This window comes from Vombatus ursinus, unplaced genomic scaffold (assembly GCF_900497805.2).
Source record: "Vombatus ursinus unplaced genomic scaffold, bare-nosed wombat genome assembly UNPS02011369.1, whole genome shotgun sequence".
NCBI classification, from domain to species: Eukaryota; Metazoa; Chordata; class Mammalia; order Diprotodontia; family Vombatidae; genus Vombatus; species Vombatus ursinus.
This window is the reverse complement of record NW_020951147.1, coordinates 2,907,568-2,924,332: the sequence shown is the minus strand read 5'-3', so window position 1 is coordinate 2,924,332 and position 16,765 is coordinate 2,907,568. Positions and strand designations below refer to the sequence as shown.

Below are 16,765 nucleotides of genomic sequence, written 5' to 3'. Positions count from 1 at the left end.
CCCAAGCCTGCCACTTCCCTGTCAGGGCTCCCAGGGCCTCTTTTCCATGTCATGTTCTGTGTTTTTGCCGTGCATTTGTGTGAACTCAGCAAAGGAAGGGGCTGTGTCAATTAATGCTGGCCTCTTCCCCTGTGCCTGGCCCAGTGTTTTGTACCTAGTAGGCATTTAATAAATCTCTGTTCCTCTTTCCAGAAGGCGGGGTGTGGTCCGCAGAGCCAGCTGTCCACAGGAGGGGAGCTCCTCGGTTGGGCCTCCCTGGAGCTGTGTGCCTGGGACAGGGGAGGGGGCAGGGAGGCTTCCTTCTCGGCCGTGGCGGAGAATACCTGAGAAATTAGTGAAGTGGGAAAGCGGTCTTTTGCCATGCAGCCTTTGCACACACGGAGAATTTTCCGAGCCTTTTGCCAAAGCAAATACATTAGAGCCTCGTTACTGTAATGTTCTCCTGTCCCTTCCCGAGCCCCGGTGAGAGCCCAGGCAGACTTTGGCTGAGGCCATCCCTGCAGCAGGAGAAGATTTCAGGGCAGAAATTCCCTCTCTCTTCCCTGTCCCTTCTGGTGTCCTGTCTCTCTCTCTGCCTTTACCCGCAGCCTTGGACCACTGTCCTGAGCTGTCAGGGGGTCAGTCTGGATGGGTAACGTGAGACATTTGTGCCGGAGGCCCAGGTGAGAACAAAACATGCCCTGCCTTCAGAAAATCTGATCCTGACCCATGTTTGGTTTCCTCTCTTTGGCAGTTTTCTTCCCTGCTGCTTGCTTGCTGCTGGTATGGGAGTGCCAGGGAGGGGAGGGGTCACAGAGAGTAGAGATCAGCCAGTTCAGCCTTCCCATTTTACAGATGAGAATACTGAGGCCCAGAGGTGATGTGACTTGCCCAGGGGAGGGAGGAAGGCTTATGTTGAGCTCCTGATGCTTCTTAGGTGGGAGTCCCTTCCTCTGGCTCCCTGAATCGTAGAATGTTGTCCATTAGCAAACCTTTGCTGCTGCATTGAGGGTGCTCAGGGCTATACAGAAGGCACATGCAGCATAATCCCGGCCTTCCTGGAGCTTGGAGTCTCATTGGGTATTAGGAACAGATAGTAAAGGATCCTGGGTGATCTGTGCCCCTTGGGTGGTGAGATCAGCAAAAGCGCTCTGAGCTCTGGGGAGGAAGCCAACCTATGGCCTGGGAGGGGCTCACTGGGATCACAAGATCATCTATTTAGAACGGGGAAGGAACCTTTTGTTGTAGTGCAGTTGTGTCTGACTCTCCATGACCCCATTGGGGGTTTTCTTGGCAGAGGTACTGGACTGGTTTGCCATTTCCTTGTCTAGCTGATGAGGAAACTGAGGCAAACAGGGCTAGGTGACTTGCCCAGGGTCACACAGCTAGTAAGTGTGAGACTGGATTTGCTTCCAGGCCCAGCACTCTATCCACTGTACCACCTAACTACCTTGGAAAAGACCTTAGTGACCACTTAATCCAACTTCTTTCATTTCATTTATTTTTTTAAAATAAGCTTTATTGACGTATTTTGTTTTTACATCCCAGTCCTTTCTGAAAATACACACTCCCCACCCCCATCTCTCCAGAGAAACCCTCCCTAGTATCACTGAAAAACAGTTTAGCGGAACTATGAGATGCAGTCACCTCTCCAACCTGGCCAGATGGCCATTGGTGGCGGGAATCGCCCCCCTCGCTGTGAGAGGAGGAAGGCACGTGTCCTTTGTTGTCTGCCCGCTGAGTCCTTTCACTAGAGCGTGGGTTGCTTGGAGGCTTTCTTCTGCGCCTACATTGTGGCGGTCGCTGGTTTTTCTTGGTTCTGCTTCTTTCTCGCTGCATCAGTTCATGCAACTCTTCTATGATTCTCTGATTTCCTCAAAGTCACGCTCCCTTAATTTTACAGGCGGAGAAACTGAGGCTCAGAGAGATGAAGTCCCTTGCCCTGTCACCGTCTCCTGCTCACCAGGAGTGTGCTCAGTACAGGCATATCTCGGAGATATAGTGGGTTTGGTTCTAGACCACCTCAATAAAACAAATATCTCAATAAAGCAAGTCACGTGATTTTCCAGTTTCCCCGTACATTATATTTACACTACGCTGTAGTTTATTCAGTGCGACCTTAGTTAAAAATACTTTATTGCTAAAAATTGCTGACCATCAACGGAGCCTTCAGCGAGTCACCATCTTTGCTGGTGGAGGGTCTTGCCTCCGCGTCGCTGGCTGCTGACCCAGGGGGTGCCTGCTGAAGGCTGGGGTGGCTGTGACAATTTCGTAAAATAAGACGGCAATGAGGTTTACTGTGACTGACTCTTCCTTTCATGAAAGATTTCTCCGTAGGATGTCATATTGCTTCATAGCATTTTACCCTGTGTAGAACCTTCAAAACTGGGGTCAGTCCTCTCACACCCTGCCACTGCTTTATAAACTAAGTTCCTGTGATATTCTTTGATATTGTCGTGTCTCAGGGAATAGGAAGGCCCAGGGAGAGGAGAGAAGTGGGGAACGGCCACTTCTGAGCAGACAGAACACACACAACATTTATTAAGTTCACCATCTTATGTGGGCGTGGTTCGTGGTGCCCCATCACAACGACAATAGTAACATCAAAGACCGCTGGTCCCAAATCAGCGTAGCAGATAGAATAGTAATGAAAAAGTGGGAAGTGTTGTGAGAATGGTCAAAATGTGACACAGAGACGCGACGTGAGCGCGTGCTACTGGAAAATGGTGTCAATAGATTTGCCCCACGCAGGGTTGCCATAAACCTTCAATTTGTATGAACCCCTCCCCCCCAAAATCTGCAAAGTGCACTAAAGCAAAGCACAATAAAATGAGGTGTGCCTCTATTGCCTTCTGTATTTGCCCTTAAATTCTCTTCCATAAGCCTCTATCTTTAAATGGATGCTGGGAGCAAAGTCAGAAAAGTCTGGATTAAAATCTTGCCTCTGAGATGTACTAGCTGAGTGACCCTGGCCAAGTCACTTTACTTCCCTGAGGCTCAGTTTCTTCCTCTGTAAAATGGGCACACTAGCACCTACCTCACACAGTTGACGTGAGGCTTAATTGAGATGGAAGGCACTTTGCCAACTCTGGGCTTCTCTAGAAGTGTCAGCTGTTATTATGAGTGAGTTGTGGGTTTTTGAGTACTCAGAGAGGTGTCCCCAGTGATGTGGTTCCATTTGCCCTACCTCATTTTTAGGGGGCCATGGTTTAAGAAGGACCTAGACGAGCTATAGAGTGACCAGAGACGGTCACTTTAGCATGGGAAAGGGCTTGTCTTTCACACCATACATATGAACATCAGCTGAAGGAAATGGGAATTCTTAGCCTGGGGAAGAGAAGGCTGAGGCAGGGAGGAGGGCGTGAGATCTGTCTTCACGTATATGAAAGGCTGTCACGTAGAAGAGAGATTTTGTTTTTTCTGCTTGGCCACCAACAGCAGAACCAAGAACGATGGGTTAGAAGTGGCAGAGGGGTAAACTGAGGTTTGACGTCAGGAAACCCTTCCCAACGATGAAAGGTGTCCCTGAGTGGAATGTCCTTCCCGGAGCAGTGATGGGTTCCCCTTTGTTGGAGGTCTTCAGGCGAGACCCGGACGGGCCCTCGTTGGGATGTCCTGGAGGGCATTCTTGGTCAGGTGGAGGCTGACCTCAGTGGCCTCTGGGCTCTCATCCAGCTCTGGAATTCTGTGCTGATTTGAGAATGTAACAGGCCCGGAGAAGAGACGGCGTCCTATCCTAGAACGAGCACTAGGTCTGGGATCAGCCTCAGTGGGGTTGATTCTAATGTCGGGGCTCATCATCTTGTGCCTTGGACAGACTGGGGCCTTGTTCTGTCTCAGTTTCCTCATCTGTGAAGTGAGAGGATTGGACCAGATGATCTCTAAAAGCTCTTCTCTGAAGCATGTGGGAAGCTTCAGGAAGCCTTCCTAGGCTGCCTCCCTCCCTCCATCTCTCCCTTTGGTCCTGGCAATGGGGGATGGGAGGACAGGTGGGTCCTTTCTCCAAGTCGTGCCTGAGGGCTTGGTCGACAGTGGAAACAACTCTGCCACCATCGTCCGGCTCCCGGGGCTACCCAGTGGGGCCGAGGGCTCCGGGGCCTCTTCTAGGCCAGAGTTCGCTCTGTACACCCTTCACCAGCCGGAGCCTGGGCCTTGGCTAGGACCTGGCTTGGGCCTGAGCTGAGCTAGTGGTACTCCCAGGTTCAAATCAACGCCAGGGTGAAATCCAAGCCTCTCCTCCCGGCTCAAAATGTCAAGGCTCCAAAATAACTCCGGACCTGGGCAGTGCCCAAAGTGCCAGCCTGCTCCCTCCAGGAAGGCCTCTTCAGAAGCCGCCCTTCCCCCATGCCATCTGCCTGGCCCGGCCCACTCTGCGGGGCAGACGGGCTCCCGAGTCGTGGTCCTGCCTGGTTCTGAGGCTCCTGCCGAAGGGATCCCGCAGGCATCTGTTATGCAACAGGGCCAAAGGAATGTGAGTCATGCCGGACGGCGTCCAGGGAGCTCACGTTTTTCTGGTCTCGGGCTCGGCTCGAGTGTTTCTGTCCCCGTCCCCAGATTGGGCCTCCCGTCTAGGCCGAAGAAGCTGCCTCCCAGCTTCATGTGCAGGCTTCCAGGGGAAGAGAAGCAGGCTGGGGGAGGGAGGGAGAGGAGCAGAGCCCCCACTTTGGAGACAGAGCCCTCCAAGGCCACCCAGCCTACCCCCCCCCCCCATTCTGGAGATCAGGAAATGGAGGCCCAGAAAGGGAAGGGGCTGGCCTGAGGTCACACAGCTCTTAAGCGGCAGAAGTAGATATGGACCCAGATGTTCTGACAGGAAGTCCTGCACTTCCCACTGCCCTGCCCGGCTTCTCCTTTGCCCGGGCACCGACTGTCACAGCTGGGGGGCCTCGGGGCAGCCTGTGCCCAAGCGGGCTTCTTCTCCAGTACGAGAACATCCCCAAGGGTAGTTGGTCAGCAGGGCCTCATTAAGCACCTACTATGTGCCAGGCACCCAGTCCCGTCCTCAAGGAGCTCACAGTCTAGTGGCACGTGGGCATGTGACCTCTGGTTGGAGGCCCCAGGTGAATCACTGTGGGAAGGGGCTCATTATGAGGAAGGTCTTCCTTTGATCCCACAGCCTCCTGATTTTTCCCTCTGGGGACAAGCAGAATAGTCTCTAGGGAGGCCCCAGGGACACTGGGGAGAGCCTTGGCTCTGGGGTCAGAGGGCAGGGCCCCATTCACACCAATGATACCAATTCCTGATGTACCTGGGGCAGGTCACTTAATTCCCCTGGGCCTCCGTATCCTCTTCTGTAAAATGAGGCAGTGGGTCTAGACAGCCTCCCCTCCTCTGATGTGAACATCCAGAGCTCTGTCTTTGATCTTCTGCACCGCCTTCTAGACGTCCTCAGTGTGCGGTTGATCTCTGGTGTGTTGTCTCACAGCCCGACCAGATATGAACAAGATAGGTGAACATTCCCAGAGTGACAATTGGCACGTTTCCATCACGTCCTCAGGTTCACAAAGCTCTCCGCATTCGTTATCTCTTTGGCTCCTCCAAACACTCCTGGGGGGTAGATTAGGCAAATCTCATCCCCATTTTACAGAAAAGGGATTGAGGTGAAGTGACTCCCCTCAGTGTCACACAGTTGGCAACCAGGGCAGTATTTGAACTAGGTCAGCAGACTCCTAAAAGCAGAAGGGAAGGTGGGGTGAGAAGCAATCTGGGGGGCTGGCCCCATTGGACGGGCTTAGCCCAGGGGCTGGTCTGTAGAAGTGATGGAGAGGTGAGCAGGGACCAGAAACTCTGAGTTGCGTTGCCAGGGATTTCTGTTGGAAGGAAAGAGCATAACGGGCCATTGATCAGGTATTTTTATTTCTTTTTTTGGGGGGGGGTGAGGCAATCAGGGTTAAGTGACTTGCCCAGGGTCACACAACTAGTGAGTATCATATGTCTGAGGCTGGATTTGAATTCAGGTCCTCCTGACTCCAAGGCCAGAGCTCTATCCACTGTGCCACCTAGCTGCCCCAGGTATTTTTGTTTCTTCTTGTATAACAAAACACCTTCTTGAAGCCCGTCCTCCCGCACTGTTTGCCAGAGCAAATATTGCGATATATTTCAAATATTCCAATAAAGTGCAGCAGAGAGACATAAAAAGAGAAGTTCCATCTAAAATAACTATAGAATGTTTAAAATGTTATCTTTAAACCAGTACAAGATCCACACAGAAACTGTATAAATATAGCTGCAAAACACTGTTTGCAGAAATAAAGGCAGACCTAAAATAGTTGGGAAAATATTGTTTGTGGGTAGGACAAATAAATGTAATAAAATAACAGTGCTGTCTAAATGAGCTCACTTATTTGATACAAAACCAATCAAAATACCAGTGGATTACCTTATGGAACTATGGAAATAATAAAAAGAGGGAATGAAGGGAGTGTATCAGCATCAGGTCTCCAAGCATCCTACAACGACGCAGGAGCTCTCCATTCAGTTTGATGCTGGTTCAGAAAAGGAGAGATCAGTCAGTGGAATAGTTTAAGGTACGTTAGGTCATACGATAGTCAGCAAATCCAGTGGTGTTGGATAAACACAAAGACCTAAGCTACTGGAAGGAGGACTCACTATTTGGTCAAAGCTGCTGGGAAAGGTGACAGCACATGGAAGACATCAGGTTTAGGCCAACACCTCACACCTTATACCAAGTCCAATAATAAACATATCAGAAAAATGAAACATAAACAAATGAGAAAAACATGGGAAAAATTACCTCTCGCATCTATAGATAGAAGAAAAGTTCATGAGCCAACAAGGGATGGAGGGGATCACAGAAGACAAAAAGGATCATTTTGATTACATGAAATTAAAAGGGTTTTGTATAAATAAATCCAGTAAAACTGGAAACTAACAGGGAAAAATTGGTGCAACAAGTTTCTTACTTCTTTCATTTTAAATTTTAAAGAATTCTAACATTCTTTTTGAATTTTGAGTTTCAAATTGTCTCCAATTCCTCTCCCACCCATTGAGAAGACAATATAATACCCATTATACATGTGAAGTCACACAAAACATATTTCTATATTAACCGTGTTGCAAAAACAAAAATAAAAATAAAAAAGTGAAAAAACGTGCTTCAATCTGAGTTAACTAGTTCTCCCCGGAGATGTATAGCATTTTTCATCGTGAGTCCTTTGGAAGTGACGTGGATCATTGTCTTGATCAGATTAGATAAATGTTTCACAGCTGATCATCGTTGCAGTATTACTGTTACTGTGTACAATGTTCTTCTGGTTCTGTCCGCTTCACTTTGCGTCAGTCCATTTAAGTCTTTCCAGGTTTTTCTGAAACTATCCTGCTCATCCCTTCTTATAGCACAATAGTATTCCACCACAATCATATAGAACAACTTGTTCAGCCATTCCCCAATGGATGGGCAACCCCCTCAATTTCCAATTCTTTACCACCACGAAAAGAGCTGCTGTCAATATTTTTCTACATGGAGAGCCTTTTCCTTTGATCTCTTTGGAATAAAGACATAGTAGCGATATTGCGGGATCAAAGGGTATGCACAGTTTTATAGCCCTTTGGGCATAGTTCCAAATTGTTCCCCAGAATGGTCGGACCAGTTCACAACTCAACGAACAATGCATTCATGTCCCTGTTTTTCCACGTCCCTTCCAGCATTTGTCTTTTTCCTGGTCTGTCATGTTAGCCAATCTGTTGGGTGGGAGGTGGTATCTTAGAGTTATTTTAATTTGCATTTCTCTAATCAATAATGATTTAGAGCATTTTTTCATGACTATAGGTAGCTTTGGTTTCTTCCTCTGAAAACTGCCTTTTATATCCTTTGTCTATTTATCAATTGGGGAATAACTCTTAATTTTATAAATTTGACTCAGTTCCTTATATATTTGAGAAATGAGGCCTTTATCGGAGAAATTTGCTGTAAATTTTTTTCCACCAGTTTCCTGCTTTCCTTCTAATTTTGGCTGTCCTGGTTTTGTACAGAAACTTTCTAATTTAATGTAGTAAAAATTATCCATTTTACTTCCTGTGATCCTTTCTATTTTTTGTTTGGTCATAAATGATTCCCTTATCCATCCATCTGACAGATAATTTTTCCTATGCTCCCCTAATTCGTTAATACTGTCTCCCTTCGTGTCTAAATCATGTACCCATTTTGACCTTATCTTAACATATGGTGTGAGATAACCTAGTTTCTGCCAAACTGTTTTGTAGTTTTCCCAGCAGTTTTTGTAAATAGTGAGTTCTTGTCCCCAGAGCTTGGATCTTGGGGTTTATCAAACACTAGATTAATGTGGTCATTTACTACTGTCTTGTGTACTTTATCTGTTCCATTGATTCGCCACTCTATGTCTTAGCCAGTACCAGATTGTTTTGATGACTGCTACTTTATAATGCAGTTTGAGACCTGGTATGGCTAGGCTACCTTGCTTCACATTTATTTTCATTAATTCTCTTGATACTCTTGACCTTTTATTCTTCCAGATGAATTTTGTCATTTTTTTTTCTAGCTCTATAAAAGTAATTCTTTGGTAGTTTGATTGGTAAGGCACTTAGTAAGTAAATTAATTTAGGTAGAATTGTCATTTTTATTATATTGGTTTGGCCTATCCATGAACAATTAATATTTCTCCAGTTCAGATTTGTCTTTATTTGTGTGAAGAGTGTTTTGTAGTTATGTTCATAGAGTTCCTGGGTATGTTTTGGCAAATAGACTCTCAAGTATTTTATACTGTTTTCAGTTATTTTAAGTGGAATTTCTCTTTCTTCCTGCTGGGTTTTGTTTATAGTAAATAGAAATGCTGATGATTTGTGCGGATTTATTTTATATCTTGCAACTTTGCTGAAGTTTTTATTGTTTTGACTAGTTTTTTGTTGATTCTCTAGAGTTCTCTAAGTACCATCATATCATCTGCCAAGAGTGATCATCTGCTTCCTTGTTGCCCATTCTTATCCCTTCAATTTCTTTTGCTTATTACGATTGCTTTCTAATATTGTTTTTCTCGCTACTATTACTTATCTTACTACTGTTGTCTTATCACTACAGCTAGCGTTTCTAGTACAATATTGAATAATTAAGGTGATAATGGACATCCTTACTTCACTCCTGATTTTATTGGGAAGGCTTTTAGCTTTTCCTTATTACAAATAATGCTGGCTAACGGTTTTAGAGCTTTTAAATATCTGTATACTACTTACCATTTTAAGAAAAGCTTCATTTATTCCTATGGTTTCTCATGTTTTTAATAGGAGTGGGTGTTGTATTTTGCCAAAAGCTTTTTTTTTTTCTGAATCTGTTGAAATCATCCTGTGATTTTGTTGATTCTATCATTGATAGGGTCAATTATGCTGAGAGTTTTCCTAATATTGATCCATCCCATAATTCCTGGTATAAATTCCACCTGGTTATAGTGTATGATCTTTGAGATGTATGGCTGTAATCACCTTACTAGTGTTTTATTTAAAATTTTTGCATCAATATTCACTAGGGAGATTGGTCTATAGTTTTATTTGTTTTTGCTCTCCTTGGTTTGAATATCAAAACCATACTTACGTCATAAAAGGAACTTGGTAGGACTTTAAAGGTCTCATTTCTAGGTTATATATATATGTGTGTGTGTGTGTGTATGTATGTATACATATGCATTTGTGTATATATATGTATGTATACACATATATATATACATACATACACACACGTATGTCATTCCCCAGTTGACAAATGCTCTAAGGATATGAACAGGCACTTCTCAAGGGAAGACACCTAGGCCTATGATATATATGCCATATGAAAAAATGATCCAAATTGCTACTAATTAAAGAAAGTCAGATTAAAGCACTTCTGAGATCCTACCTCACACTCATCAGGTTGGCGAGGATGACAAAACAGAAAAATCACCAATGTTGGAGGGGCTGTGGGAAACAGGCACATTGATACAAAGTTGGTGGACCCGGGAATGGGTACAGCCATTCTGGAAACACAACTTTGGATTTATACATAAAAAATTAGTAAATAGTGTGTGTCCACCGGCCAGCTCTACCACTGCTAGTCCTGTGTCCAGAAGAGATCAAAGAAGGAGGAAAAGGCTTTGTATGTACAAAAATATTTATAGCAACTTTTTATTTTTTGTGGTGGCCAAACAAAAACTAAAGCAACCACTTTGTAAACCAAGGGGATGCCCATCAATTGAGGAGTGACTGGATAAGCTGTGGTCTATGAATGTAATTGAGTAATATTGTGCTGAAAGAAATGAGAAGATGGATGGTTTCAAAGGGACATGGAGAGTCTTGTATGAACTGAAGCAGAGGGAAGGCAACAAGGAGAACAGTTTCTATAGTAACAAGGCCATGAAGACAAACAGCTCTTTGCAAGCTTCACGAACCACTATCCTGCCAATGACTATCCGTGGTTCCAGAGAATGGCTGATGAAATGCACCGTCCCCCTTCTGCCCGAGAAGAGAGGGGTTTGGGGGCAGAATGAGACATGTATTTTTGTATATGACCATTGAGGGGATTTGTTTTGTTTGACTATGCATTTTTGTTACAAGGACTTTGCTATTCTTTTTTTCAGTGAGGTGGGAAAGAGAGGAAATGTTCATGTTCATTTAAAAATTTTTAATCGATTGGTAGGAGAGGTGCTCCATAGGTGGAATGTTGCATGCACCTCCAAGCAAGGTCATTGTATTGTTATTTTATTGTATTTTTACTTAATGTTTTAGTTTGTTAAAGAGACCTCTCCACTCATGGATGGGGGGTTATCAGTAAATTTTATAATATAAAAATGAAACATCAATAAACTTAAAAAAAAAAAGACCAGAGCCCAAATTCAGAAGTAGAGGGATCTAGCCCACCATTCTATCATAGAGAAAGGCATTAGTTTTGGATCTGGAGTTAGTCCTTCTGGGCTTCAAACCTGGCTCGCTGCTCACTACCTTGGTGACTTGGATAAGTCATGTGACCTCTGGGACCTCAGTTTCCTCATCTCTAAAATGGGTTTGAAAAAGATCAAAGAAGAAAAGTATCCACATGTACACCAATGTTTATAGCAGTTCTTTTTATGGTGACCTAGAACTGGAAACTAAGGGTGGCACCCATCACTTGAGGATTGTGCCATAATAGGCAACAAAATGGATGATGTCAGAGAAACTTAGGAAGATTTATGTGAACTGATGCATAGGGAAGTGAGCAGGACGTGAAGAACAATTGTTGCAATGATGGCAGCATTGTAAAAACAACTTGATTCACTTCCTGTACATCCTGAAAAAAGCTTGTTTGTACATCCTTGTTTGCATGTCATCTCCCTAATTAGATTTTGTAAACTCTGTGAGGGCAGGGGCTGTCTTTTGTATCTTTTTGTATCTCCGGTGCTTGGCACCACACATGGCATGTAGTAGGCATTTACTAAATGTTTATCGGCTGATTCACTTACTTTAAAAGACTTGAGAATTCTCATCAATGCAGGTACCAACCACAGTTCGGGAGGACAAATCCACTTCTGGACAGAGAGGCGATCTACTCTGGGTGCAGAAAATTTTTTTTAACATAGCCAACATGGGAAATTGTTTTGCTTTGTCATACATATTTGTAACAAGAGTTTTTTCCCCACTTAGGGAGAAGAAAAAAATGCTTCTCAATTGAGAAAATCAAAATGAAATAGAGATCACATTTTCTGAAAAATAAAATGAGAGGGTTGGACGGAAAGACTCTTTTGACTCTCGATCTATGATCCTAAGATGTTCTGACTCTGGGGTGGGCCCTCTATCCAGTATCACACCGCTCCCCGATAGGAGTATTACAAACATTTCTCAGGTGTCTCAGCGTTGGCTCTGATTTTTTTAAAAAGTGAGTGAGATGTTATCCAAGGTCCCTTTGGGCTCTAAATCCTGTGATCCTTAAAGTTGAGTCTCAAAGACTCTGAACCACTTAGGCTGAGGATCCCCCGTGATTTCATATTGACTGTGTTTTCATACTATCTCCAGGTACATGTATTGGACAGACTGGGGTGAAACCCCCCGGATAGAACGTGCGGGGATGGACAGCAGCACGAGGAAAATCATTGTTGATTCCGACATTTACTGGCCCAATGGCCTCACGATCGACCTTGAGGAGCAGAAGCTTTACTGGGCAGATGCAAAGCTGAGTTTTATCCACCGAGCCAACTTGGATGGCTCCTTCAGGTACGTTCCTCTTTGCTCAGGGGTCTCCTTCCAATTATTCAGCAAGTGTAAAAGGCGCGGTAGCCTAAGAGTGGGTCTTGGAGTCAAGGAGACCTGACTCTAACACTGTCTGTGTGGCCCTAGGCAAGGCACCTCTCTGAGACTCAGTTTCCTCACCTGTAAGGGGAGGAAGTTGGAGTAGGTGATCCCCAGATCCCCTGGGGATCTGGGTCTGTGATTCCAGAGTCGCTGTCTTCAAGTACGTGAAGGGCTGTGAGCCTTGCTCTTCTTGGCTCTAGAGACCGGAGCTAGGCTCCCACAAGTTCAGTGGGCGGCCTTGGGAAGCCCATTCTTCTCCACTGGAGGTCTTCAGGTAAGAGCTCGGTGGCCACTGGTTGGGGGTGTCAGCAGCGGGGATTCCTCTTTGGGTTCGGGTTGGCCTCAGTGTCTCTGATGTCCCTTCCACTTTGGAGATTCTCTCATGTGTCAAATGAAATAAAAGTTCTGTCTGCCACGTTCCGGGTTGCACAAATTATCTAAATTCTGAAGATGCTGTAAAACTTTACAAGTGAGGAAATCGAGGCTTAGAGAAGTTAAGTGACTTGCCCAGGGCCACACAGCAGGCATGTGCCAGAGAATTCCCAGCAGTTGCTGCAGAAGTCCTTTGCAGAGAGAGCTTGGGTTGAGACGCCCGTGGCCTCAGGGTGATGGGCCCAGAGATCTCCCTGGTGACCTCCCCTTGCCCCTTGCTGGTCTCCGGGGGACCATTGCATCGGTCCGTTGGCAGCCCTTCAGCGACACAAAAGTGGCTGGACCGTGAGGGTGGTCACACTTGTGTTCAGAGGGAGCTGAACGTGGCCCGTCTATAAAAGGGGTCATCGACGTCCCCACAGCTGCATTGATGGCGTTCATTTCTTGTATTTGACAAACCAGGCAAAAAGTGGTGGAAGGCAGCTTGACCCACCCCTTTGCGCTGACCCTCTCAGGGGACACCCTCTACTGGACGGACTGGCAGACACGCTCCATTCATGCCTGCAATAAGAGAACTGGGGAAAAGAGGCGAGAGATCCTCGGCGCCCTGTACTCTCCCATGGACATCCAAGTGTTAAGCCAGGACAGGCAGCCCTATTGTGAGTAGACTCTTCTTTCCTCTTCTTTGTCCCCAGACGCTGGGCTGGGGTCTGCGCATTCCCACCACCACTGGCCAGTGTGGCCATCGTGGAAGGGCTGGGGGCAGTCTCCTTCCAGGCCTTCTGCAGGAGGGTGCGTGGCCCTTCCTCCCAGGACCCGATCCTGAGGCTCGTGGGCCCCGCGGTCAGGTAGCCGTGCTTTACGCCACATCAGGAGGGGACACAGAGACATTTTTGTGGCAACAGCGTCCACGGGTGCAGGGACACGATTAAGCTGCGTGAGGCGAGGCTGATGAGCTGTTGCTCAACACAGAAGAAACATGAAGTGCCGAAGACTTCATGGGCATTAAAGGCCAGTTTGGGCATCAAACCCAGGGATCATGGCGGCTCATGTTCCTGCCGGCTTGTGTCGTTCACAAAGCTCTTTCCTCCTTAACGTCCTGTGAGTCCCTTAGTGAAAGTTTTATCCCCATTTTACAGCTGACTAAACTGAGGCCCAGGGAGGGGAAATAGTTTGCGTGTAGCCAGTGGCCGTGAGGAAAGTGGAAAGAAGTCCAGGCTTGGAGTCAGAGCAGCCTGGATGTAAGAGGTGCCTCTATGTGACATGGACGCGTAAATGAGCCTCTCTAGACCTCAGTTTCCTCATATGGAAAATGGGCATGATGCTAGCCATAGCAAGCTTGCATGGTTAAGTTAATCTTGTCAATTGGTTACGATTTGAGCATCATTATTTATTAACTATATAAAGACTTGGTTTGAATAAACCATCAGGCTAGGATTGGAGGGAGCCAGCCCTTAGGTTGGTATGCTGATTGGAGGATAGACTGGAGTGGGGAGCGATCTAAGGCAAGCAGACCCCCAGCAGCTATTGCAACAGTCCGGGCGTAAGGTGATGAGCACCTGCACCAGGGTAGGGGCAGTGTCAGAGGAGAAAAAGGGGCATATTCGAGAGATACCGCAAAGGTAAAATCACTAGGCCTTGGTGCCATATTGTGTATGGGCGGGAGTGGGGAGATGGTGAGGAGTCCAGGATGACTCTTAGGGTGTGAGGGACAGGAAGGATGGGGGTACCCTCTGTAGTAATGGAGGGAGGAGGGAAGGGAGAGGTTGGGGGAAAGACAGTGAGTTCACTTTTGGACAAGTTGAGTTGAAGACGTCTCCTGGATACCCTGTTTGAGATATCTGAAAGGCAGTTGGAGACGTGAAATTGGAGGTCAGCAGAGAGGTTAGGGCTGGATAGGTAGATGTGAGGATCATTAGCACAGAGAGCGTCATTAAATCCATGGGAGCTGATGAAATCCCCAAGTGAATCTGTCTAGAGGGAGAAGGGAAGAGAGCCCAGGCCAGAGCCCTGAGGGAACCCTGTGGTCAGAGGGCGGGATCTGGAGGAGGCGCCAGTAAAGGAGAAAGAGAACCGGTGGGGGGAGGGGGGCCCCAAAAACCTAGAGAAAAGAGAGGATCAAGGAGGAGAGAGACATGACCAGTGCCCAAGGCTGCAGAGAGGCCAAGGAGGATGGAGAAAGAGCCGTGGGATTTGGCAACTGAGCGATCATTAGGAACTTTGGAAAAGGCAGTTTTGGGGCAATGATACCAACAGGTATGGTAGCTTGAGAAATCGATGACATTCATCAGGTACTTATTGTCGTTCTCTCCTAAGTGCCCAGACCTGGGCCAGGTGCTGTGGGGCAGCCACAGAATCTCAGTCCTTGAGGAGAAGGACAAATTAGAATGGGGAGCCTGGGTCTGTTCCTGGGACTCCTGGTGCTTCAAAGACGCATCAGATGAGTTAGTTAGGCCAAAGTTAGTGGACTCCTTGATTTGGTGTGCTTATGGGGAGACCTCCCCCCACCCCCAGAAGGGAAGGCTTAGCAGGGGATGCCCAAGAGAGAAGGAAGCAGGGGTGATAAAACAAGGACAGCCCAGTGGAAAAAAAGAGGAGAATCAGCTAGTGAATCCCCAACAGGAGGCAAATGATGGCCTGAATAGAAGCTTCTTGAGGCCAGAGACCCTTCTGTTTTTGTCTTTGTAGCCTTAGCATCTAGTACAGTGTTAGCTGGGTCCGTAACGTGGACAGATAGTCCGGCCTGGAGTCAGAAAGACTCATTTTTGTTCCAATTCTGACCTTAGACACTTACAAGCTGTGTGGCCCTGGGCAAGTCACCTGAACCTGTTTGCCTCATTTTCCTCATCTGTAAAGTGATCTGGAGAAGGAAATGGCAAACCACTTCAGTATCTCTGCCAAGAAAACCCCAAACGGGCTCACGAAGAGTCAGATATGGCTGAAAACAACTAAATGGCAACAGTGTTGACGTCCACAGCGGGCACCCTAAGATTGAAGGAGAATCATCACTAACCAGCTCCTCTGTGGTGCCTCAGTGTCTCCCAAGGCCCTTCCTAACAGGAGCCCCATGAGTAGTTAGTGATGGGTTAATACTCCCATTACACAGATCAGGAAATTGAGGCTCAAGGAGGTGGTTTGCGTGAGGTCACGGCAATGAGAGAGTCAGAGCATCTGTGTGTTGAGCGTGGATTTCCTTTCTTACAGTCCATACCCCTTGTGAGGAGGACAACGGCGGCTGCTCCCACCTGTGCCTGCTGTCTCCGCGAGAGCCTTTCTATACCTGCGCCTGCCCCACGGGGGTGCAGCTAGAGGACAATGGCAAGACCTGTAAGGCAGGTAAGAAAGCCTCCCTCACGTTCTGTGGGCGGTTGTTCGACAACGATGGCCCCGGGGACCTTGACTGGGGCGTCTCAGTGGCATGGTGGCCGTGGGGCCGGAGGCGTCTCTAGTCCACGGCAGGTTGGCTCTTTTGATCCCCGCTTGACATTGCTATGTCCTTGACCACCGAGGTCGATTCCGGGTTTTGTCGGCATCTTACAAAATTGGAGAAAATGGAATATTTGTAAATCAAATGTTTTTTCACTTTTCGCTATCAGAACCTTCTATAGGATGGATTTTGTGTCCAGGGTCACCTTCCTTTTCAAAAGTAGATTTCAGTCGATATCTTTTGTTTTCACATTGTCTCCATTTTGGCCTGTGTCCCTCTTCCTCCCAGAGAGCCAGCTGTCCCTTCCAACAAAGAATTAAAAAAACAAAAGAGGAAAAGGGTTCAGCAAAACCAGCCAACACATCCAAAAAGTCTGTATGCAGTGTTCCGTGCCTGTGGGCCCCCACCTCTGCAAGCAATGGAGCGGAGCAGGGTGTCTTCTCTTTCTCTTCTTTGTGGTTCATGATTAAGCAATAAACACATTTTTAGAGGATGCACGTGGGCAGCCTCGTGGCACTAGGCAGCTTAGGTCTGCATCTGGTTCAGAAGCACCTCAGAATCATGTGTTCTCGTGTTCAGGTCAGGGGGTTAGCTGGGCGATGTGGGGAGGCAGCCTGGCGCTGAGGCCAGAAGGCTGGATGTGAAGGCAGATGACTTTCTGGTTCCCTTCCTGGATGGCCCGTGCCTTGACCTCTGTATCTCCCTTTCCTCCTCATCTCTAAA

The 16,765-nt window shown here is 46.9% G+C and overlaps 1 protein-coding gene across 1 annotated transcript in view; it reads left to right on the top strand.

The window, feature by feature from the left end:
- Positions 1-16,765, top strand: part of LRP5L (LDL receptor related protein 5 like) — a 93,827-nt gene that overhangs the window by 49,081 nt on the left and 27,981 nt on the right. The window contains exons 3-5 of the mRNA XM_027856009.1: positions 11,968-12,165; positions 13,078-13,274; positions 15,820-15,951. Coding sequence (XP_027711810.1) covers positions 11,968-12,165; positions 13,078-13,274; positions 15,820-15,951 — 527 coding nt within the window. The remainder of the gene's footprint in view (positions 1-11,967; positions 12,166-13,077; positions 13,275-15,819; positions 15,952-16,765) is intronic.